The sequence below is a fragment of the Trachymyrmex cornetzi genome, unplaced genomic scaffold (assembly GCF_001594075.2).
Source record: "Trachymyrmex cornetzi isolate Tcor2-1 unplaced genomic scaffold, Tcor1.1 scaffold61, whole genome shotgun sequence".
Taxonomy (NCBI): Eukaryota; Metazoa; Arthropoda; class Insecta; order Hymenoptera; family Formicidae; genus Trachymyrmex; species Trachymyrmex cornetzi.
Window position 1 is genome coordinate 1,898,860 of NW_017299926.1, and position 24,403 is coordinate 1,923,262.

At 33.3% G+C, this 24,403-nt stretch overlaps 1 protein-coding gene across 1 annotated transcript in view; it reads right to left on the reverse strand.

Annotated features, from left to right (window-relative positions):
* The window catches only part of Glurb (metabotropic glutamate receptor B), a 148,965-nt gene that overhangs the window by 74,925 nt on the left and 49,637 nt on the right, over window positions 1-24,403 (reverse strand). The window contains exon 2 of the mRNA XM_018516234.1: window positions 16,566-19,696. Coding sequence (XP_018371736.1) covers window positions 16,566-19,680 — 3,115 coding nt within the window. The 5' untranslated portion in view covers window positions 19,681-19,696. The remainder of the gene's footprint in view (window positions 1-16,565; window positions 19,697-24,403) is intronic.

The window sequence follows — 24,403 nt, forward strand, 5'->3', positions numbered from 1 at the left end:
TATACGTATACGAGGAATTAATACGTGACATTTTCAATATCAATATCCAATTTATTTAACTTTGTTAATCTGATTAAAACTTTATTAGTTAACATACATAACTCTTGTTTTAGTACATTTGCCAAATCTGTTTCTGATAGTTCTTGAATATCCATATATACATTTCATTACATGAATTTAAAATATTATAAGTTTGCGTGATGTTTAGTAAAATAAATGTTAGTGTACTAAATTATTTTAACGCGTCTTTATTAACTCTTGTTCCATTATGAATAGCCGACGAAAAGAGATTATTGTAGTATTATAATAACTTCTATCTGTTGATTCTCATTATTGATATTGACGGTATGTCATTTTACACGAGACAATGACAGTGTGCGAATGACTTCATTAAATACTATTCATGTGATAGTGTACTGATAATATGTGTCGTTAGCATCAAACACCAACTTTAATGAGAAATTTATGTTACATCATACATTGACATATATATAAATCTTTTATAAAGAGCGCAAAGAGGCTTTCTTTTGTACTGCGTTAATTAAAAACGATTCACGAGCATGAAGATGAATAAGTTCTTATCAAATAACATTCGACAAACACATGTTATTTACTGAATCTGTGCATCTCGATATTGAACGTGAGTTCTAATATTTGACGATTTTTATAAACGATCGTTGAGTTCAAAGATAAATAACGTAAAAATAGACAGACGCAATTTTTAGGTCATTCTTAACTTGCTGTTTCTTTTAGCTCGAGAAGAATTAACTACAAATTAGAATGAAGAGCTCACTATCAGATTTCAATAAATCAACGTGTACGTACCTTTAATAAAATCTACCGCCATTTCAAGACCATATGTATCTTTGTCACAATCATCGAGTATGTGAGCCCCGATCTTAACTCCTGGGACGATTTCTCGTTGATTGAGAATATCCAAAGTATAAAGCATTGCCTCTAACGCTTGAACACCACCCTGAGGCATCACAGGTCCGCACGTAACGGTATCCTCTCTTTCGTGAACCATCATCAGGCCCCCTAGCACAAGATCACCTTCGACTACCGCTTCCTTCTTCACTGGCCAAATAAGGTGATGGATCAGGCCATTCGGTTCCATCGATCGAGATTGATGACGTCGATGTCTGATCGGATGAGGTAGCTCATTGTGAAAATGACTCAAACGTACATTCATGCGATTATCATAATGACGCAGTTTCACGGCATCAGTCATCAAGTCCACATATTTATTCATTAACGGAATACGTGAGATGCTATCGGTCTTCGAGATGTCGATCTTTCTGGCCCATTGTTTGATAGACCTCAAACGTCGATCATCGGCCGAGCAGATGCAGCTCAATAATGCCAGAAACAGAAACTTCATGACGTCATAATCGGTAAATTATGTTGTTTGTTACTAGCTTCAGGTTTCCGGCACGTTGGCGATTTCGATGTTGTCGTGGCTTTCGCTTGTCCGCCTCGGGCTTTGAATTCACGATGATTTACGTCGCTACTCTTCCTTGGCAATATGAACGGGAGGGCGATATCAGCTTCGAGAGGAAGATCGGAGGTCTTGCGCACGATCGACGGAAAGGACGTGCCAGTGCGGGCTAGGGGAGATTCGACTGATCGTGTTTTTCGTATTCCGTATGTATAACGTATATCAAAAGGGAGCAGCAACTGATTCACAAGTTGAATGTGCCATATGTTATTTTCAATTCGATGACATTTTAAAATAAAAAAATATCATTGGAAAATAAATCATAATTTATAAAATTAATTATTTGCAGATTCCAAAAATACAAACTATTTAAATTTATGCCGAATACGTATATAAATATGTATGTAAAATATTTAATTAACCGGGCAGGATGACCAAAAAATATCAATGATTACCAACTTAATTGAAAACAAAATTTGTAAACTTTACAATTATAATTGAGGCGCATCTTGTGATTTATACAGAAAGCATGTAGTTTTCTGAGGTACGATATGTCGCGACATATGTTACCAGTATGCTAATGTAAGAGATCTTGGAGGTACAGAGGCAACATACGTACATGTGTCGTCATGATGCCTGTGTAATTTTCCATTTGTTTTTATTATACGGGACTTGTCTTTCCCAGTGTTGCACGTTCTTTTTAAGCTTTGTGCAAATTTTATGTGCGACCTTTAGGTTGTCATAATTTTTCAACATTTTTACGTAAAGGATGAAATGTGGTGCATTAACACGTTTGCTCGTCGGAACATTTACCAATTTGAATCGTGTCATTTACGCGTAAAAATTAGAATAAATTTATTGCCGACCTGGATCTCACCATTGTTTTCACGATGACTTATGACCCTCCTCTTTAATTCTTGAAAAAGATAATATTTATCGCCTATTACGTCCAACATTTTCTCGCTTCTTTTTTCTTGTATTATATTCACACACATTCGGATATTTTAAAATATTTTACGATTAATTGTGATTAATGCTTATTTTATTTGATTTCGAATCGATATTAGGTGTATGTTAATAATAAAATAAAAATATCTTCGAAAATGTTTTTAATTATGCTTTTCTATAGAAAACGAAATATACAAATGCGTTAAAAACTGATATGCATCCAACGAAATTAAGTTGTTTGAACAAAGTGTTACACCTTATCAAAACAATTGTTATCCAACGCTATCAGTTCGGTGACGACCCTGCTATCGGAAATTTTGATAGGTCTTCCGAGCTTCGAACCCGCAGGTGGTATCGTGCAAACCGCAAGTTTAAATTGCTCGGTCACGAAGCGCCGCGCCGCGTTGCATGGTCGAGAAATTGCAGATGTGCGAGCGCGGGCGTGCGGTCGCGCGTCGATAACGACTCCGGATTTTGTGTAATTAAAAACTTCGACGTGGCTACGTCGCTGAAAGTTGCGTTGTTCCTGAACTTCTAGGTTTGCCGAGCAATCGTCAGAACGACGGACCGAGGTCGGTTGTAATTCGTTGTTGCGGAATGTATACCTGTTGCGCTGCTCAAACTCCGACGGAAGTTTGATGGCTACGCTGCACCGTGTCGGAATGCTCTTGTGCAATTTCTTTTTCTACGCGGACATGCATTATGAATTACAGGAAAGACTTTACGATCTCACGCATGAGCGTTCAATAGAAGCATGACCAAGTGTCACTCCTTGACGACCTGTTGCTCCCTACATGGTCGGTATTGTACTTGTATAAATACGTATATGACAAAGAGCAAAAAGAGGAGATGATTGCAATCCAAAGCAGGAGATAGAAGTTAAATTAGAAATGCAGAGTTTTTATCACAGAGTTTTTTGATGAATTCAAAATTGATTTTTCTTTAACAAAAATTTTATGGCTGAATTATACGGTTACTTAATATTCATGATAATGATGTTAATCAAAGTTCATGATATTCTAATAGATAGCAAAAGTTTTATTCCTGAACTAGTTTTATACATTAGTTTTCTAGAGAGAGAAAATTCACTCGTTAAGGTGGATCCATTAAAGCATCTGTTAAGAGAAAAGATAATTCATTACACATTCTATATATCTGTTCTAATTGTTTCAGTACTCCTTATCGTTTCAGTAAATTATTCCAGTCATAAAATAACAATACTTTTATGATATCAAAGCTATTTATAACGTTTTGATTAGAAATTTTACAAATGGCGTATCAATTTATCTTTGTTAAAATTGATACTTATATGTTATCAATGGAAAGTTAATATTTCTTGTTATTATTAAATAACAAGAATAGACTATTGTTGATTGAGAATTCTCAAATCACACAAATGCATTCATCTTCCTGTATCCTTTGTTTCCTATATTCCTAATTTATTTCTCTCGAATAATATTTTGCATGAGTAATTTTGTTTATCACCCGAAATTCTATAATATATAATGTTGTAATGAATATCGTATAAACTGCTAAAATAATAGTAACGGTTCGGTAGTGATATCGAAGCGTACGGGAAAGTCCATTTTGTTGACGGTGATAGCAGGAACTCGTTTATTAACGGTGCGTTGTTTTTCGGATGCTAAATTTACGCTGATTGCGAACATCTGCTCGTCAAATCAATTGGTTTTCACCGTTGGTTTAGCACGCAATCACGAGCTCCAGGATTGTGAGATTGGTGATTGTTATTAGCAATAACGCGCGCGCGCAGTTTTATAAAATAATAATGCACGGCACGAAGATTAAAGATGTAATGAACGAACAAGCCAAAAGAAAAAAAAGAGAAACGGAATTATCGAATAGAATAATTTTGCTCTTGTGATTTTTACAAAGTCTTTTAATTTCAGATATGTAAATCTTTAGTTTTTAGATAAATTATTTATGTTTCATACAATAGTATTATAGATATTAATATGCATACTAATATCGTTCTTCTGTTATTTTACATTTATGGTAATTAACATAATATAGTTCGCTTATGTACATATATAATTATTAAATATATGAACTATTAATATCATGCAATAGTTCACGATATACATATTTCTCATCATGCAAGTTATATATTAATTAAATTTGCTTGATATACAAAACGCATTTCACTTAATCATCATTGTTTTTAAATAATTTCATTTGAAACTATTCATTCTTTAAAATATTTATCGTTATTCATATTGTGTATCGTCAATTGTATTATGCGCAATTAATTATTGGATTAAATAGACAAAGAATTAAATAGATCATAAAGTCGGGATAATTTTCAAAGTATCAGCTATGCCGTAGTTAATTAAGCAGCAGAATTAATCGTAATTGCAAACCATCCAATTAATTGATAATTCACGAATTTAGGCCAAAATGCAGCAGAGATCTTCATCGAACTTGCATCAAATATTTCACAAAACAACCGCACAATTCAGCTTAGAACTAAATGAAATATAATAGACAATGTACGTCTTACTCAAACTGTTTCCATTAATTTCTCAAACCTGAGGATTCTGGATCGTATTTCCTAAAGTTTCTATTTGTAGAGAAAGACAAAGTTGCCTAGCCGTAAATTGTAACTTTGGTTACTACTTACTTTATATAGACGGAATTTTTAACGATATCTTTTGTAGAAAAGTTAAATTATATCTTGATCTCAAAGTTCGGGAAAGTAATTTACTTGAGATTACTAAAGAAGGGATCACATGTCGATGATAATTATAATATAGAAAATTTGTTTTTAATTATTCAAGGCATGTTAAAGATGGCTAAAGTATATTTTTAAAAATAATTTTTTGTGAATCAAGGGGGGGTAGGTCTTATAGCGGATTTTATAATAAAATAACTTTAAAAGGGTATAATATAATGATAACGGAAAAGAAATGTTTCGTATGTTGCTCGATATATTACTGTACTTTTTTAAATAACATTTTTTAATTAAATTTCTATCTAAAAGATAAATGTCGCTCACGGCATATTTGTCGCATGAAATTTATGCTACAAACCGAAAAAACCGCGTATAAACTTTTTATTTAATTTTTTGTCAGCTAACCGAAAATCTCGCTCGAGACAATTGATTGTCAAATTGAATAACTCTGTTTTTATCGCAATTTATTAACGATTTATTTCCGCTTACTTTAACGATTTATTTCCACTTACTTTTACAATTTGTTTATGCACTCGTTTTAGAAAAATTATTTTTTGTCTTAGCACAAATAACTCGTTTAATGCTTTCACGGCGATTGTTTAAATGACAATATCTCTACCAGGAATACGTATCTTACGAAATGTATATTTCGAAAAACTGCTGACAGAAAAAGTCCGGGTGTACAACAGCAAAACAAATTATTGTTATTTATAATGCACAAAAACAGTCTAAAAGAGCGAGTCACTAATATTTTTTTTTTTTGTAGATAATTTCTCGAATAAATTTAGATAAATATATTTGTGTGAAGGGGGATGTTTTAACGGACAATCGATAACGATATAATACCATAGCAATAAATCGTCGATGTCACATACTCGTGAGATAAACGTATAATCGAATTGCAAGCTCGAGGATATTTCATCATCAGGACTTCAAGAGCGTCTCTTTGTCAGTTAAGTCCGCCCACTTGATTACTTATTATCTTCGTTTGGTGTTTTATTTTAGATTGCGCAAAGACGGCAACGTTAATTCAATACACTTTGCTCACATTACTCTTTCTAACTTTTCCGCGAAGCTTTATAAATTTCAAAATGCACGTGCAAAAAATTAGAAAGATATCTTGCAAGAAGCTTTGTAAGAAGCCATCCTTTCCGTCACTCGTATAACACGCAGATTACCGGAAACTTCTAAATCGCGAACGGCAAAAAACAAGAGACAGCGACGGCGGGTACGATTGTCGATTATTTGATTAACGCGATTATCCATTTGCAAGAAATTTTGTGTCATATTCCGATGAAAATTCTCGGTTTGTCAAGCCCGAAAACGATTTGAAAAGGAGCACGCGCGCGCGTTACTGTGCCGTAGCAGCCACTGACTGGCTGGTGCGACTGCATCAACGCTACCCTCCTCGAACATATCAACCCTCCTCCCTTCTCCCAATCTTCTCTCCTACCCTCTCTTCCTAACGGTCTGACCATTTTCTCATAGGTCCTCTCTCTCCCCCGTATCTTGGCGCCCTCTCTTTTCTCGCGTAGCGATCTGTATTGTCTTTGTATATACTAATTTATATCAAGTAGTTAAATAATGGCTAGTGTCAACGAGCACATTATTTTGGCTTGAAGAGAATTTTTAAAGATAACGAGATACTTTCGATAAAATAACATTCGCGTAGTGTTTGCGAAAAAAGTGTATTTTATAATTAAATTTAAAAACACACGATATTACTTGATGATATTAGCGTTCTTAGAACAATACATATGCGCAAATATATTACGAAGGTTCTTTGATGCATTTTAATTAATTACTTAAAACATGAATTGTTGTAAATTTCTCGATAAATTAATCACAAAGCCAAACTAAGCTAGCTGGTTCTTGCGCAACCACGGCATTAAATGGCAAAGATGAAGGACCGCATATTCCCATTGCGCTATCCTTTGGTTAGCAGCAGTTAGGAAGGAATAATGATATAACTAAATTTTAATTAGTTTTTATTTGAATGTATTACTAGCATATGAGTAATGATGAATGTAATTAAATTTTAGTAATCTTTATGAGAATAACTAAGGCAACTGTTTGGTAATAATAAATCATATCCGTTTTGGAAAATATTTCCTTGTCAAAACTCGCAGCGTAATTTCGTAGTCCGTGAGGTGAGTGGTCTCGCGCGGCTAAAATACTGCGGTAATTAGCTTACACGGCAATGTATACTGCATGTGGTGCTATCATAACTGAAACAAGCCACCTCGCACCTATCAACATGTACATTACCTGGATTCAAAGAGATGTCTTTTTCATGTCTCTCATTTTTGGTTTTGCCGCGTCATACTAATAGATTTATTAGATTTTCTAATTTTTTTCATTCAAAAAATTGAAAGAACAAAAAATGTTTTTTTCGCTGTTTGTTTGTTTTTTGCAGTTCTGTTGTTGATGTTGTTTTGCACTGTAATTATCTTCGCGTTTCGCAAGTTTTGTTATCAGTTTAGTTTTCCATATATGGTTCTATTGTGTTGTACATGATTGACCCAAAAAACGTAGCTAATGTGCAAAACCGAGCTAATGTCGAACAGTTACTAACTGTGTTGAGTTAAAAACCATGTTGATTTGAAAGACATATGGTCCTTACACTCGGGAAACGTAACAAGATTTTTTGGTCGTGTTACATTATTAATTATCTCATTTTTTTTTGCTATTAGAAAACGAGGATTTTCTAAATAACATTATTAATTGAAAAAAAAAAAAATGAATACTATCGCGATCAGATTTATTGCATTAAACGTACAACGACAATTATTTGTCTATCTTATATGAAATACTTGGGTATTAGACCTTTTGTGAAAACGTAGCTTCCGGTTACATTTTTCGAGATACGATTACACGAAGTCCGAGCTGCAACGAGATACAATCTATCTATTCGCGTAATGGTCAAGAACAGTAATTAGAGAAAAGTGCAGGACATATGAGAGTTATCCAATTGAAGAGAAAGATTGTTCGGCAGCTTTATTGGAACATATTAATTGTTAAAAAATCGACGATTAATATCCATTGTCATTTCATTATATCTACTCAGAGAAATTCGAGATAAATAGAACATCCTGATGGTATCCGATAGTTCGAATCACCAGTAGGATGTCGCGTTTAATTCTTGGCGAACGACTTTAAAACTACACGATAGCTCAGTGGCAGGAAATGGCCCAGTTTGGCTTTGCACCAATCCTGCGATTAATTTATCGAGAAATTGAGAGCAATTTCTAGAAATGTGCGACATCTGTTACACGCGGAATAATGTCTCGAAATTCGGCACGTCAGCTGGTTATAGCGTATAACAGTTCACAAATCTATTATGCTATGCAAAAATGCATTAGAAGTTTAATAACGATACAGTTAATACATGCATGATTAACACTTTATTTACTCTTTAAGGGTTTAGTTTTATGAGTATTAATATGCAAAATTGGACAAAAAGACATCGGCGACGTGTATATTGAAATTGTAAAATCAATAAAAATTAAATAATCTCTCTAATTATGTCTAATTAGTTTTATTTGCAACTTGTTACATAAAACGTGAGAGATGAGAATGAAAAGCAGGGAAAGCAATTCACGCGTTACTACATATAATGCTCTTAAAAGAATATCGGACGATTTTTTTTGACGTTTCATTTAATCCGTTTGCCGGCAAAGCGTATGAGTAAAGGGAAACAGAAATAAAACGATGCACTATCCATTCGCAGGATCTATAAAGTCGCGAATGCACTGAACGACATTGCAAAATGGAGGAAAATGATAGCGATCACGTGCTTGGTGCATCATGGCTGCGGAAAATGGATTAGGCGTGTTTTTGTGCAGTTACTTATGAGATCACGTACCCGGAGCTGACCGAGGTGGCTTCGGAAATTCGTGCCGGAAGTCTTATATCTCGGTGATCAATTCTCTTGGGGCAAGCCGAGATAAGTTCGTTAAGTGCCGGGTCGCAACCGTGCAATCGACTGTGATTTGTTAAGAATATCTAAAGCTTTGTCTGGGATTAGCTTTCACCGAGTCGAGAGCCGTGATTTATAACAGATCCTTAAGCGAGCATGACTTGAAACGCGTGACTTGAAAGATTACTTTTTTCTGTTATTATTCATCCGCGGAACGATGTTCTATATATAAATAGCGCTACAGTATATATGTATCTTTTGTCTCGTGATCTTTTTTAAATTACTCGTGGTTTTTTTTTGCGAAAGCGAATATAATGATGAACATCATACATAGTGTTGTTATTTTCTAGGAAATATGAATTGCCGGGAAAGAATCCATTTTTGTCAGATTTTTTCCAGAAAAGAACTCTCTTAGCACTGGAGAGAACGGTTTTTGAATAATTTTTCATTTTTTATTCTATCTTCTTTTTAAGAGCCTTCCTTTAAAATTATCCAAGTAAGCAGGTAATGGTTTTTTTTAGAGATAACATTTCAGAGATATTAACAGAGTATATGTATATTTTTAAATAGTAATATCACATGAATGTAGGAAAGGTATTGTTATGTATATATATTATGCGATGGCATAATATCATACATAACAATATATTGCCTGCGGTGGAACCACTTGATTATGTTAATTCTAGCAATAATACACAACAGATTATTTGTATTAGATATCCTATAACATCTAAATTAAGCTTTAATTAGCTTAACTGTCAATATATATAATTGTAAGTGGTATAATTTTCGAGAAGAAAACATTTATTTTCACGTTTTTTAAATATTTTTTTCTCCCCTCTCCTTCCTTACAACCCTAATCATATGTCAACTATTGTAATTTTTACTACAAGTTTTTACATTATTATCGAATATCAAGTTTATATTAATCTTATTTTGTTTTAACCGTTTTGGTTCATGGGTTTTCTTAAAGACAATATAAACTTATATTACTAATTTAATGTCGTCAGTTGAACCGCCGTAATTATTGCAATTTTCTCGTGCATTTCCACAATGCATACCGCAATTATACGTGTATACCTACAACATTGCTCGCGCTTCTCAGCCTTCCCGCATAAAGTCATATGCTGCATATCCATTTAAGCGTATGCAGCATTTTAATTTTTTTTTTATTCTGCTAAGTATACGGGATTCCTTGCATTACTTTTGGTAACGAGATTAAAATTATGAGAAAAGTACTGGCAACAAGCACGGTTGATAAATACCTGTGGTCGAGTATAATCCTGGTAAAAAAAAAGCATTAAGTATCGCGCAGACTAATTTAGGGAAACTCCGGTTTAAACCTCGTTAGACGCTAGGTGATCTTTAATGAATCCTCGCGTTTTTATTCGTAAAGCTTTTTAAGCCATAATATGATTCTATATAAATTTATGACGAGAAAAGAGTTTGTTGGTTATTTTCTGTTAAAAAAAGAAGTAGAAATAACTATACGTGGTTTTTTAATGTTTGTTTAAAATTTTTAATTTGTACGTTTCTATGCGACATAGCAACTTCATGCAAATATGTAGAACAAGGACAGAATTTATTTTTAAAATTACATCACATCGCTATCGCGTGAATAGCATCGGTGTACAAATTAAAAACATTTTCACAATGCTTGTATAAGAGGATCAACAGATGTAATATTTAAAGTGATATTGAATGCTATTCCCTTGACACATGACTTCCGGCAACGCCGAAATAGTTTTCCAGAACAATTGCAGAAAGTGATGATGCAACGGGATGAAAGTTTGAAAAAAATTGTCTATATAAAGGTATGTTACAATGTTAGTATTCTCGCACAAAGGAAACAACTCCACGTTTGATGCTTCGATATATTGGCCACGCGAGCACTCGTTTAAATATTCCACCGCAGCGTTCTCGTAACATTGATCAACAACTCGGGACTTGTAAGAGAAAGAGAGGAACAGGTTTATTGGCGCTTTCCAGAGAGAACTTTTACGATACCCAAAATTTACATCAAACAATTCCGTCGTTTTACCTAAAAATTGTATCGTAAAAAGTTAAAAGGTTTTTAATCAAAGATTGATCGAAGTTAATTCGAATAAATTTTATTGACGAGTTATGTTTCTTTATCTGCAATGTAGTTTCAAAAATTGTTACATTACATATAATAGATACATGTATATACATACAATATTAAGCATTTTTACATTTATACGAAGGCTCACTATTCGCAATGTTACCGGTTATCGTTAACATTTTCATAACAATAATAATTAACGTTTTAACAGGGCAGTTAACGTTTTAACAAGGCATCTCGCAGATTCTTCTCTATTCTTGAAAATGACTCGCTTCGAATGAGAATGCCATTTCCTGGTGGAAATTCTGGTCTCATTAAACTTTCATAAAATCGTTATTACTGCTCACTTCCGTGAGGTACAGCGATATTCGATTTTGCCATTATCTCCTGCTGCAGTGTCTCAGCTGAGTTGAACATTGAAAAATGTTGTTTTTAAATCGTTCGTCGGGAAGCAAGTCGTGACAAATTGCTGTGTTCGCTACTAGGAGTAACATTATCTCAAGAGCTCGCGTGCAGTCCGAACGCAAAAACATTCATGTTTTAATGACAATGTGTACAATGTCATTCACCGTTCAGTATCAGATATGGTATTTACGAATATATATAGAAATCGATAGAATGTTTCAATATCAATAGCACGTTTAGTCACGGTTGAGTTAAAAGAAATGAAAGGTTTTAATTACATTAAGATAGATGCATATACGTGTGTATGTATGACACGTACTTTATTTTTTAATGTTTAGATATCTTGAAATAATCCAAATGTACGTGATGTAGAATTTATTAATATTATTATTCTGAAGCGCGTGTAGAACCGTAGAGAGTGATATAAACGTATTATTGCTCATTAAGGTTAAATGTTACTATTACGGTATAATAATTCTAAAGATCTGTGCAGTCAGTCCAAGTATCTCATGACAGTGAAATTCGTAAAGCATGCTACATTAGCATTACATCTGGGTGTCTTGCGAAGCAAAGAGGAAGCAGCGACTCGGAACGAACGCTGTGAAATTACACTTTCAGCTTACAATTAAATTAGTGGATTTTATACGTATTATACATTCCATTTTTGTATGCTGGATCGTTAATAGTTTATGACTATAATTTATTATAATCATCAAAATGATTGACATATCGCTGCATTGATAGAAAAGTAATACAAATAAAAAATTAACATTTTTTTAGATGAAAAAAATCGACCTTAAAGACTAATATTTTTGTGAAAAAACGATATATTTATAACTCATTTGTTTATTATATGGAAAAATGTTACAAGAGATGAAATTTACATCCCTCTGATAAAGGATGAAATTTATACTTGGGTCGTAGTGTTCGAATTTCAAAAACTCATGACACAGTTCTAAAAAATACATTAATTGAATATACAACAAATATAATTGAAAGTATAATGGAAAAAAGTAAAGTTATAAACATTGCATATATATATTCACTCGCCAAATGAAAACGTTATTATAATCCAGAACTTTAAAAAATGCTTTACTTTAGCAAAAAAGTTAGTAATTTTGAGATATGTCATTTTTCTATTAACACAGTGATACGTAAATAATTAAATAGTTTTTGAAATATTTTTATTTGGTAATTTTTGTTTTTTTTTCGAGTCTATTAACCATTTTTCAAACTTCATAAAATATCGTTTAAAATGACGCTGTCTCGTGTGACAATTGTGTTATTGTAATTTCACGATACACTCTGCACATATAGAGAACGAATTGTATCGAAGGTAATAATAATTATAGACCGCAATGTCCGCGACGCTCTCAACGGGAAATTCAGCATGCAAAATTAATTAACGGCTTATAAAGACCTATCGATTTGAAGATTATCCGCACATACCGCGAACATGTTGAATCAATTCGGTTTAACTATTTGTAATCTAGCTGCTCTCGTCCACGTGGTTATCATACTACTTTATATGAACATTGCATATATGTATGAAATGTTTTACGTTGATTTTACCACTACAAATACTTTTTTATACAACTATATTACATTAACTATTACATTATAATTATTTTATTCATTCAACATATAATTTATCATTCATATACAATTACACGCGTATATATGTATATTATTACAAAATTTATATTAAGAATGTTATTCCATTCCGGATTATGTAAAATATTATATTATATTTTTAGTTGTTAAGTGTTTATGTTTAATTACATTTATGTTTTAGTACCGTGTAAATATGCATAAAATTATATTTAGTTGATTTTTTTGAAAATTATTCTATAAACCATATTACGTCTAGGATAGAACGCAGAAATGGAAATGACAATTTGTTTTGGAAAATATTAATAAAGCATAAATCAAGAACAAAAATAATAAAAAAAAGCCCGTCAGAGCCTATATCAGCTGTTCGGATGCACAGAAAACATTTTATTTTCATGTGAATATAACAAATCGAATCAAATAAACAATGTATATTTGACTCCGTTTTAATTTATGTAAATTATTATATTATTATTGTATAAGTTAATATTTCTGATAATCATTTTACACAGCTAATTTGTCATTTGAATAAAGAAGAACGAGCTAAATTGTCGGGAATCACCTTTTTGGAATTTGCGTTATTTATGTAATTAGATTTATACTTATATTGATAAGGACCCAAATCGAAGGATTGAATCGTTTATTTGATTCGATTTGTTATATTCACATGAAAATAAAGTGTTTTCTGTGCGTCCGAACGTCTGATGTTAGGCTCTGTGATGGGCTTTTTTATTATTTTTGACTGATAGATTCTTTCGAGCCTTATTTTATATATTTATAAATCAAGACTTTTTAATGAGAAAAGGGAAGTATGTCTGAGAGAGGGAGAGGGAGAAGGAGGGAGAGGGAGGGAGAGGGAGAGGGAGAGGGAGGGGGGGGAGAGAGAGAGAGAGAGAGAGAGAGAGAGAGAGAGAGAGAGAGAGAGAGAGAGAGAGAGAGAGAGAGAGAGAGAGGGCAGAGCCACGTCAAAGACTCTGACGAATGCGTCATTGCGTAGTCGAATAGGCTTTTCGCACGCATAGGATATTGATAAATTTATCGAAAAATTGAAAAACCTAGCTTTTTCATTAAATTTAGTTTTTGTTCGCTGATGATTTTTGACGAGCTTCCGGGGATTTATCCGCGCCTATAAGCCGCTTAAATCTCTCTTTGGGGGAAGTATCAATAAAACCGATTACGACCATCGTGAATACCAACGAGTTGAAGCCAGCTGGTAGAACGTAAGCTTACAGCGTCGCAGTATCACACGTCCACCGACAGCTATTAACCCAGGTCAAGATTAAATATATGAATTGAATAGAAAATTCGTATTCCGAACATAGTGGAGATAGCTCACATTACTTGGTATCTGTTGAATAATACAACGACTGCAATTTTTCGGACGTTTTCACTAGTGCACAAGTATTACTGTGGCGCGCACATTTTCTACAGCATGACTCTTACTGAGATTGGTACAGAATAATTATAACATATACAACAACTGTTTCTTTTGAATTACAAATGGTTCTACACGTTGCCTCAAGCAAACATGTTAATTCAAAAAATATCTTTGCGAAAACTTTGTGAATTGGAAAACAAACTAGAATTATAAACTCTCTCAGAAGAAAGAACTTCTACTTCTTTTCGTAAAATTATAAAATAAATTACTTTGTGTAATTAACACAAGAAAAATAGATACTTTTACAAAGAGTTAAAGTAATTCTTCATAGATATATTTTACAAAGAAATTGTATTGTTGAAAATTAAAACGAAAGAAAATGTTCTATTAATTGTGCAGATGCAATCGACGTTCGATACTAAACTGTTTTTGTTGTTTACACTGGCAACGATAAAATGCACCCCTCAGCATATGATAAATGTCGTTTTAAATTTATCAAATGCTGGCGTTTCTGCGAATTTCTAGGATAGTTGTTACCTTGTGAAAAGCTCGATTCTTCCCAACTTCCGGAAATTTACCGACAGTCGGTCGGGGAAACTTACCGGTAGTGAATACGCTTCTTGAAAATTGTAAAACATTGATGTTTAATATTATTTTATTTATTTACTAATATATAGAAATGGGTTGAGAAGTAACACGTTGCTTGTAACGTCGTTACCGTTACAATCTTTTTTTTCTTTTCAATAACGAGTGTGTGTAACGACTTTACATTTCTCTATTTGTAACACGCTAATAGTAACACAGTTACATTTCTTTGGTAACGATAGCGAATAATCGTTACTTTGTACAATATGTGTATGGAACGTGCAAAAACGAGTTTTTTTTTTATTATGTTAAGATTAACCACAATTACTATAGATCTCGTGTTGATTGCCCAATTAGTAAAATAAACAATTAGATATACTACTCTAAAAAAAGATCATCAAAATTTAAGAAAAATGTAACAAAAATTATAACGACTCGTTAGTTTTTGAATAACGGTAATATTAACAAGTTATTATTTTTAAATTAGTTACGAATACGTACAACAATAACGAGTTGCTTTTTCAGTAAAAAGAACGATAATGATAACAAGTTACTTTTATGAAATAACTTTTTCCCAACCCTATATATGACATCTAAATCTACTTTATCAAATATAAAGTGCTTGTCGTAACTAACTCTGCTCCTGTATACAATCTTCGTTGAGAAAGAGACGTGTCAAGTTAATGGAAGTATATTTACTGTTTATAGAAAATTTTAAATCACAATTTTCTGGTGATAAGTTTTATATTTCTCTTGAATAGGTATATAGAAAAAAATATTGAAATATTAAAATTAACAAAATTAATGACAATCAACATGCATTATTCGTGTGTATTTAAAAATTAGGAAACAAGTTTAAAAGCAATTTGCCTATGTTCTTTGTCGCGTAAATGTAAATTTCTCTATCGTGTAAAAAGATCAGCAATGATGTTGCTGGTATACATACGTGCACATATGCTTTTCACCTTGAGTGTATCCAATCATTGCGCTGCATCAAGGCGATAACGAAACAAGTTCATTTCACTAGAAATTACATGGCACGATTTCGCTAACGTAATTTTCCAAATCTCTAGAGATATTATAGGCCTGCGGCATCATAGTGCTTTCAATGACAATGGTAGATGAGAAATTCTCTTAGGAGAAATACGTGATAATCATACTCAATTTTGCACAGGAAAACAAAATTCCACGCTTACGTTTAGTTTTAGTATAAAATATGAAAGAATAAAGATGTGTGTGTGTTTTTGAAGTTAAATCAAGAATAAAGAAAAGCAACTTTTTAAATGTAAGGAAAAAGAAAACGGTATAATATTATTAAAGAAAAGTGTTTACACGATTCGTACATTAGGTTTAATATCGTATTTCCTAAACTAATTTAATATGAAAAATAGCGTTAGATACGAATTGCAAGATAAAGATTCGCTGTCTGAAATGTACGGTACTAGATACGTGCAACATATGTAAGAAAGTGTATTATCATCATATTTCACGGTTGTGCCACGTACGTACCTTTAATGAAATCCACTGCCATCTCAAGACCGTACGTGTCCTTGTCACAGTCATCAAGTATATGCGCTCCGATCTTGACTCCAGGCACAATCTCCCGATTATTGAGAGCGTCCAGTGTATATAGCATGGCTTCCAGAGCCTGAACTCCACCCTGAGGCATTACACGTCCGCATGTAATTGTATCTTCCCTTTCGTGCACCATCATTAGTCCCCCGAGGACAAGATCACCTTCCACCACCGCGCTATGTTTTACAGGCCACTGATCTGAGTGCACGTCACCGGCCGATGAGTCGACGATGTTCTCCGTAGTAATGTTCTCGGAGACACCTTGAGAAGGATCACTATTCCTTTGACGAAGTGGGTCAATGGTCCAAACGGATTCATTACCGTGTTCCTCTTGCGAATTAATGAGCTCGGTCGAAGACACATCGAAGAGGTTCTTGTTTGTAGCGTCGGATGCATTTGATTCCGTAGATGAAGGAATCTCTTTCGGAATAATAGAACTGCCTACTTTGGTTATCACGCTCGATCGATCGAGCGCTTTGATTTGGAATTGCGTATCTACTAAACTGACGTTTAACGTTTTCGGAGTATCTATCAACGATATCTTTAATGAATCAGAAGCATCAGAACCCATTATTGCCGGAGTGTTTGTGTATCTTTCGTCGTGATCGGTCGTCAATGAGATTGATCGCCACTCTTTCTGGAACTCTTTGTATTTCGAAGTATACGGCAGTGTTTCCATAGATGTAAGAACTTTTTTCGTGTCAGTTGATGTTTGATATTCGTCATTTGTTTGAATCGTCGAAATGGATGGATTCATAGTAAATTCGATTAGCGAATTCGATGTTACTGTTGCCCTTGCTGTATCGGGTGTCTTCCACGTCTCACTGTCGAATTCGGTTGATGTCGAAATCCCTGGAGTACTGCGATCTTCATGACGTTTATATCGTCGATTCTTTGAGTTATGGACACCGCCGCTTCGTGAATAAAATCCAGATTCTTCATGCGTGTCATGATGATTTTGACCTCGTCTCGTCGTAACTCTGACATTTTCTAATCCGGACTCATCCGTAAGTTCGCTCGATGACTGCACATGCCCATTAATCTTCTGCATCCCGGTCGAATTATCGCTGACATTCACTGCACCGAAAAAGATAGATTCGCTCTCGGTTGAAGTTCTTCGAGGATCTTCGTCGAATTCTGATCTTCCATCAGTTGTCTTAGCGATGTGTGGAGGCTGGGCGCCGATATTGATTGCGTGAAATTTCCTCGAGTATTTCGGGCGTTTATGAGCTTTCCCGGGGAGGCTGCTGAATTTTGCGATCCTCGGTGGATCGGAGACATTCCGGAGGTTGATTCGAAACGCGTCACGAACTTCGGCCTCGAACTTGGTTGTCCGCGGGCGCTCGCAGTTCGCGTCGGATTCAACGTGTCGTACGTGCATTGGATTCCTTTTCTGCGTGACTGAAATACGCGCTGGTACCTGATAGCCTAAGTTGGATTTATCATTTTTCTCGGTATATAAATTAGTTGGTAGCAGATTACGTTCGAGTTTATGCATGTTGTGCGTCGCGTAGTTTGCAGCGGCAGTAATCTTCTCTCCTTCGATTTTTTTTCTTATATGCATTTTGCTAAGATTCGCTACTTTTCTACTTATTCTCACATTATTATTACTTTTTGAATAATGATATTGATATTGCAAATCAGATATATCACTTGCTTTTAATAAGTTCCTTTTCTTGTATAAAAAGGGACGTCTCGTAAAGCTGATTCTTTTTTTAGTAAAATAGTTGTCGAGCGAATTTAATACGCGAAAAGTGAACAAATCGATATTCCCGTTTTCCTTCTTGTTCCCATGTGTATCTGTACTTACTTTAAATCCTATCTTTGAATATTCGTTGCGTTTGTACATTTTGGTTGCTAGAAACTTATCCGCTTTATGCGATTTCGAATATTCGTCCTCCGAAGAGTAATACGGACTTACGGTGTTTTCTTCATCACCAACTTTTCCGTTTGCGTTCGAGATTTCGGAGCTAAAGATTAATGTAGTCCTAGTGACAGGTATGGAACGATCGTAGAGTGAATTTTCTGTGATTGCGTTATCTGTGGTAGTTATAACAGTTTCACTCCTACGACTTCGATCTTCCTTTGAACGTAAGTAATTTGAAAAAGTTGGCTCTACTCTTTGAGACTCGCCATTGGCTTTAATGTAAATCACTTTATTCGTGTTGTTTTTTGTCTGCTCGAGACTTTGGCAGGAACCTCTTTCATCTCTATTGTGTTTGTGTTTTTCATTGGTATATCTGGAATCGATACTTTTCGTAGTATCGAGTTGCGAGATATCGAAATTTTTAAACTTTTGTATAGAACTATCTTTCTCACTACGCGGACTCTTTGTGAATTTGTCTGGAAAGAATGCGGTCATTCTGTTTTCTTCGCTGAAGATTTGATCCGTCTCGTGCTTTTTCCATTGTCCGTCTTTCTTATCCAACGCCTGAGTATCGTGTCTTATCATTTCTACCTTTTTATCGTTCAAGAACACATTGATAATTCTTTTCTTACGTTTTCTCCGTCTTGAGATACTTTCCGATTCTCGAAACGTTGATGGCGATGGGCGTAGGCTAGAGATTAATTTAAGATCATTTCTTGTATTTTGTGACTTTTTCATAACAATAACTTTTGACAACCATATATTTTCCGTTGCTGCTCTTTTTGTAATCAGTCGCGCACTTTTGTCGTCTTTCAAGTACTTCGTTGTAGTCATTGCATTTGACATCGCGATGTGCTTTTCATATCCACTGAGTCGCGAATCGCGATTTTCCGTATTTTTGAATTCCAGAGAAATTGCTTTCACATGCATTGGTGAACGATCATTTGATTTAAAATTCTCTCTCGCGTATCGTAACCTCGAATCATCATCAACGTTCTTATCAAAAACATGATACGTTTCTTCATAATGAACTTTATAAGGAGAGTCTTCATTGTTGTTTTGTGAATTATTGAGAACCTGTTCACCAGTTAAGCCGTTGTTCAAAATCAGGAATATCGTCCACATGGCCAGAATGGCCGTCCAACCAAAGTTTCGCCACATTACATCACCTCTTCGTCTCATTAATCATTGCCAAATCCTGAAAAAAACCAAAATACTTCATTATAATTACTATTATTGATTTATATTTATTAATTTATTTGAAAGAATTTACGCAGCCAGTACAAAATTATGTTTATTTATTATTCTTTTCGATTATGCAGTTTATATTTAAAGCACACACACAATTTGCATTGATTTACAAGGATAGCTTAAAGAAGTGTCTCTCTCTTTCTCTCTCTCTCTCTCTCTCTCTCTCTCTCTCTCTCTCTCTCTCCAATTTTAATGAGTTTTCAATGTTTTATGTTTTATACATATTTTCAAAATGATAAAATTAGGAAAAAATTATACATTATTCTAAATCACGTTTAAAAATAATACGACAAATTTGATGACGGTTTACTCTCTAGATGATAAATTATTTTAATAAATAGTAGCATTTTTTAAGTCTGTGCTCTAATAAAAATATATGGAAATTTATTATAAAATAAATGATAAAAATCTCAATTTTTTAATATAAGTACATTATGTATTCAAGATTATTTACGTAGAGTTATATTGCAATGCATAAACTAGTTGTGCAGTAAATAAACAAAATATTTATTTGTTCTATATCTTTGTAACTAATCAGTGAATCGCAATAAAACTTTGCATAAATTATTTCGAATATTTAAAGTACTTATAAAAGATAAATGTACATTTTTTATAATTTTTAAATTTTAATTTTTAATTATAAGAATAATAACAAATAAAATTAATGAACTACAAAAATGTGTTATTAAATAAAAATATAATCTTATTTACACAACTTTCATATGTATATAGTTTATTTAAAATGTAAATATTAAACATACTTCTAAATTTAATTTTCTTTGTAGGGACTGTACGTCTACTACATCCTTAATATCTCGTAGTCTAGACCAAATTTAAAGAGACACATATTTTTTTTATATGTGCTCATATACGCACTTTTACGGGATAAAACTCCCCTTTGAAGAAAATCAGTTATTTTTTTCGAAGTGAATATCGTTTTATACGAAAACTATAAAAGAGGGAAAAAGTTTTTAAATAAAAGTTGAGTGATTTTAAAAGTACTTTATAGCAATTATAAAAAAGATTGATTTAATTTTTTAGTTTTATGAATACAATTTTTTTATTAAAGAGTTTATTCTTTATTATTATAAAGTAATTTTAAAATTATTAAATTTTTATTAAAAAAAACTTTTTCTCATCTTTTATAATTTTAACGATATTCGCTTCAAGAGAAACTAATCGATTGGATGTTTCACGCTCTAAAAGTGTATATGTAAAAAAATATGTCTTTTATATTGATGTAAATTACAACATATTAAAAGTTTGTCTTCAAAATTGAAGAGGACTACTTCTCTGTTTCTTCATTAGTATCAGTTTTAGTAATTAAATGATCAGCTTGGTACGGCGTGCACCGTGTTTACTCTGGTAAAATAGATCATCTTTGTTGTATCGTTATTTCTAATGCGATTTCATACGGTATTTGTAATTTGATTTGAATATGGTGTTCATGTGGATCCACAACTATGCGCTACTGTCTACTGTCTGTGGACGATGCGGTTCTCTAAATTCGATGCATTCCACTGCACCGTTCAGCTGAAAGGGATCTGTACGCGGGACCCCGCATCAACCAATGCTAACGAGTCGGTTGCAATTACATCGCTAAATCACTTTGAATCTCATTTTAATCGAGATGAAAGTCTTCTTGGTTCCTTCTACATTACTTTTGAACTATGAATCTCTTTGCAATTAAGAAATCCGATTAAGATTTAAAGTAACTTGCACCTTTGCACGATATGATATTATTAGCGTGTATATGTACGATATTTACGTAATTAAAAGTTTAAGATTACATTTTCTTGTTTATATTTCGTATTTTCTTAATGTATTATAAATTATATATCATAAATTAAATGTGTGTTTATTAAAGATTAGAACGTTTCTAATTCTATCTTAAGGAATGAAATAGAGAGTGAGCTTATATATATATGCAAGATATACGTTGAATAAACAATGTGCATCACGATTCTCGGCTTAGCAGAAATCCAGATTACACATACTTTGCAAGAAGACACGCGTCTATCTTTGGTCTAGGTTCTAAACTTGAGGATTAGCCATGTAGTACAAATATTTACGAACGAAAATTGATTTAATCCGTTGATGTCCTGATAGACTACAAAACATAATATATTTTATATTTGACATTTTTATTAATTACATATTTTATAAAGAATTTCGAGTTTTATTTATTTTGTCAAAAACGAAATTTTCAACGTAATCCAATATTTCTTCTCTATCTCGATAAAATACTACAAGTATACGTGATATGAAATGATACTTTTGCAAGAGCTTGCAGTTAAACGTGTCACATAAACTGCAACTACGACCGACTTTATGTTGCACGTTCCCGCGTCGCTGAAAGAGCAATCTCATTTGTTCGTCCACCAAATGACACAATAAGGAATGAAGTATATTAGAAAATTTTATTGCATCTGTTTTTAATCTTTTGGTAAAATTAAGAAATTTGCAATGTAAAAATTAAATTATCAATTAATCTGTACATAGAAGTACATAAATACATATTTAATAAATAATATCAAGACTTAACATTATATCGTCAAATATTTAAGTACAAATAATTTTTTCTTTTTATTTATATAAAGTCATCATCGATTTATTTTATATCGCGTTACAATATTTATAATATTATGAGATAAAAAGATGCCAAAAATACTATTAGAAATTTGTTTCAGATGAAAAGTTAGAGGGAGAACTTTTCAAGCAACTCTTTCGTTGAAATGAAATAGTAAATAAGTTTCTTAGCGTATCGAGAAAAATACATACATATCTTTCTTTTGTAGGAGCGCCTACAAAGTTTAATCGAAACTCTGTGTTGGCTTTGAAAGGCTTTCCTCGTTAACGGCATGTTCCGGCTGATAATTGTAGCCAGTAGTACAGTAATACCTGGCCTGATTTGGGATACTTTTATCGAGCGCTAGAGAGGGTTCCAGATTGATGAAAGAGAAATATATGGCTTTGCAACATCCAACCACAACAAATAATGAAGAACATTGTTCTTAGTCTATCAATGAATATCAATACTATCTATTTTCTGTGTCAAAAGTTAATAAATCTTCCATTTTTTATTATGGAGAGAGAGAGAGAGAGAGAGAGAGAGAGAATTTAATAATTCATATAAACCTTTATGTTAGTAAAATACCAAAAATTTTGTTACTGTTTTTTAAAATTTTACTTTGAAAGAATTTAAATACACATGCGTGTATTGTAAAAAAATCATATTTTTGTTTTTATGAATAATAGTTTGTGTCGCAATGGAAATGAAACAATAGCTTAAACAATGAGTCTGAATAACTAAATATTATTTTGTTGAAAAAAATACGTATTAGTTCAACATATATATTATTAAATACTATTTAATGCATATATGTGCTTATCATTTTCGTTTTCATGAATGGCCTTTGGCCATTTTGGTTTACTGTTATCCAATATCTGTGATCAAGACGGAAAAACTTGGATAAATTGAATACGAAGACGAACGCGTACGTGCTTTTATCTACGTCGATTAGGGAATACATTGCCTCTCGTAATCCGCCTTTATACGTCCGCTGAGGCAGCGTAGATGGTCGATATACTTGTCCGACTTGTCTTACCGCACCAATCCACCTGATCTGCATCAATTCGAAAATTATCCAAGTTTCTCCGTCATTCTAGCAATCTAGCAATAAAGATCGCAGAAGTTTCAAGACGATCGAATCACCGGTTTCTGTGGCTTCTGTGCCATTTAATTACAGTCGCGCAAATAAACCTCTCCTTGTAAGTAAATAAACCTCTCCTTGACTATCATTGGTTCTTTCATTACGGTTTGGTGTCACTTGCAATTTTCAACAAAATACGGTAACCTGCTGTTTTTTGCAATTTTACGGGAATCACTGTGCGACTATGTGTCAAATGTCATGCCATAATTTTTTTGCCATTGAATCATTCTGACGAATGACGTGTTACGACGTCTGGCGTCATGTTGCAGAAAAAATAGAACAATCTAGTTGAGGATCGTGGGGACCAATTTGTATGGAAATATGCTCCGCTATTCATTTCCATAATTTTACCGTGGATTTACGTGTGATTCGTTACCATTCGCTCTTGTTGCCACGAAAAAATAGAACAAGAAAGAAGAAGTGCATCCTGTGGGACAACTGGATTTGCGAATCTTCATACGTTCGAGTACGTATAGCAACGTAGAGCTGTTATGAGTGAAGTGGAGCGTAAAGTCGCGCGAAATTAAAAGAATATTAATAACGCGCGACGAAGAAGATGCAAGCTGGAAGTAATTATAAGTGTATCAAAATACGCAGTATTGATCTAGAAAATTTTAAATTCGGTTTCCAAATATCTTAAGCAGTTGCATTATTAACGTTTCTTTCCTACTATATTATTTTTTAAGCATTGGCGGAATATTTAGTGTTTTTCTCAAGAGTTTCATCATTATACTTGAAGAACAGTGTAATAACGACTCTGTTTTTAATCACAGCTGATATATATGTTGTTTTCTGTTACAATGTCTGTTGTTACACTTTCTCTTTGCATTTATTTCTCTTTCGTTGTTGATTAGAAGCAGCTTCGTTCTATCTCAAGATGAACATGATTCCGTGAGATAACAGCACCGACACCTTTTCTAATATCGTCGACCGCATTTGTT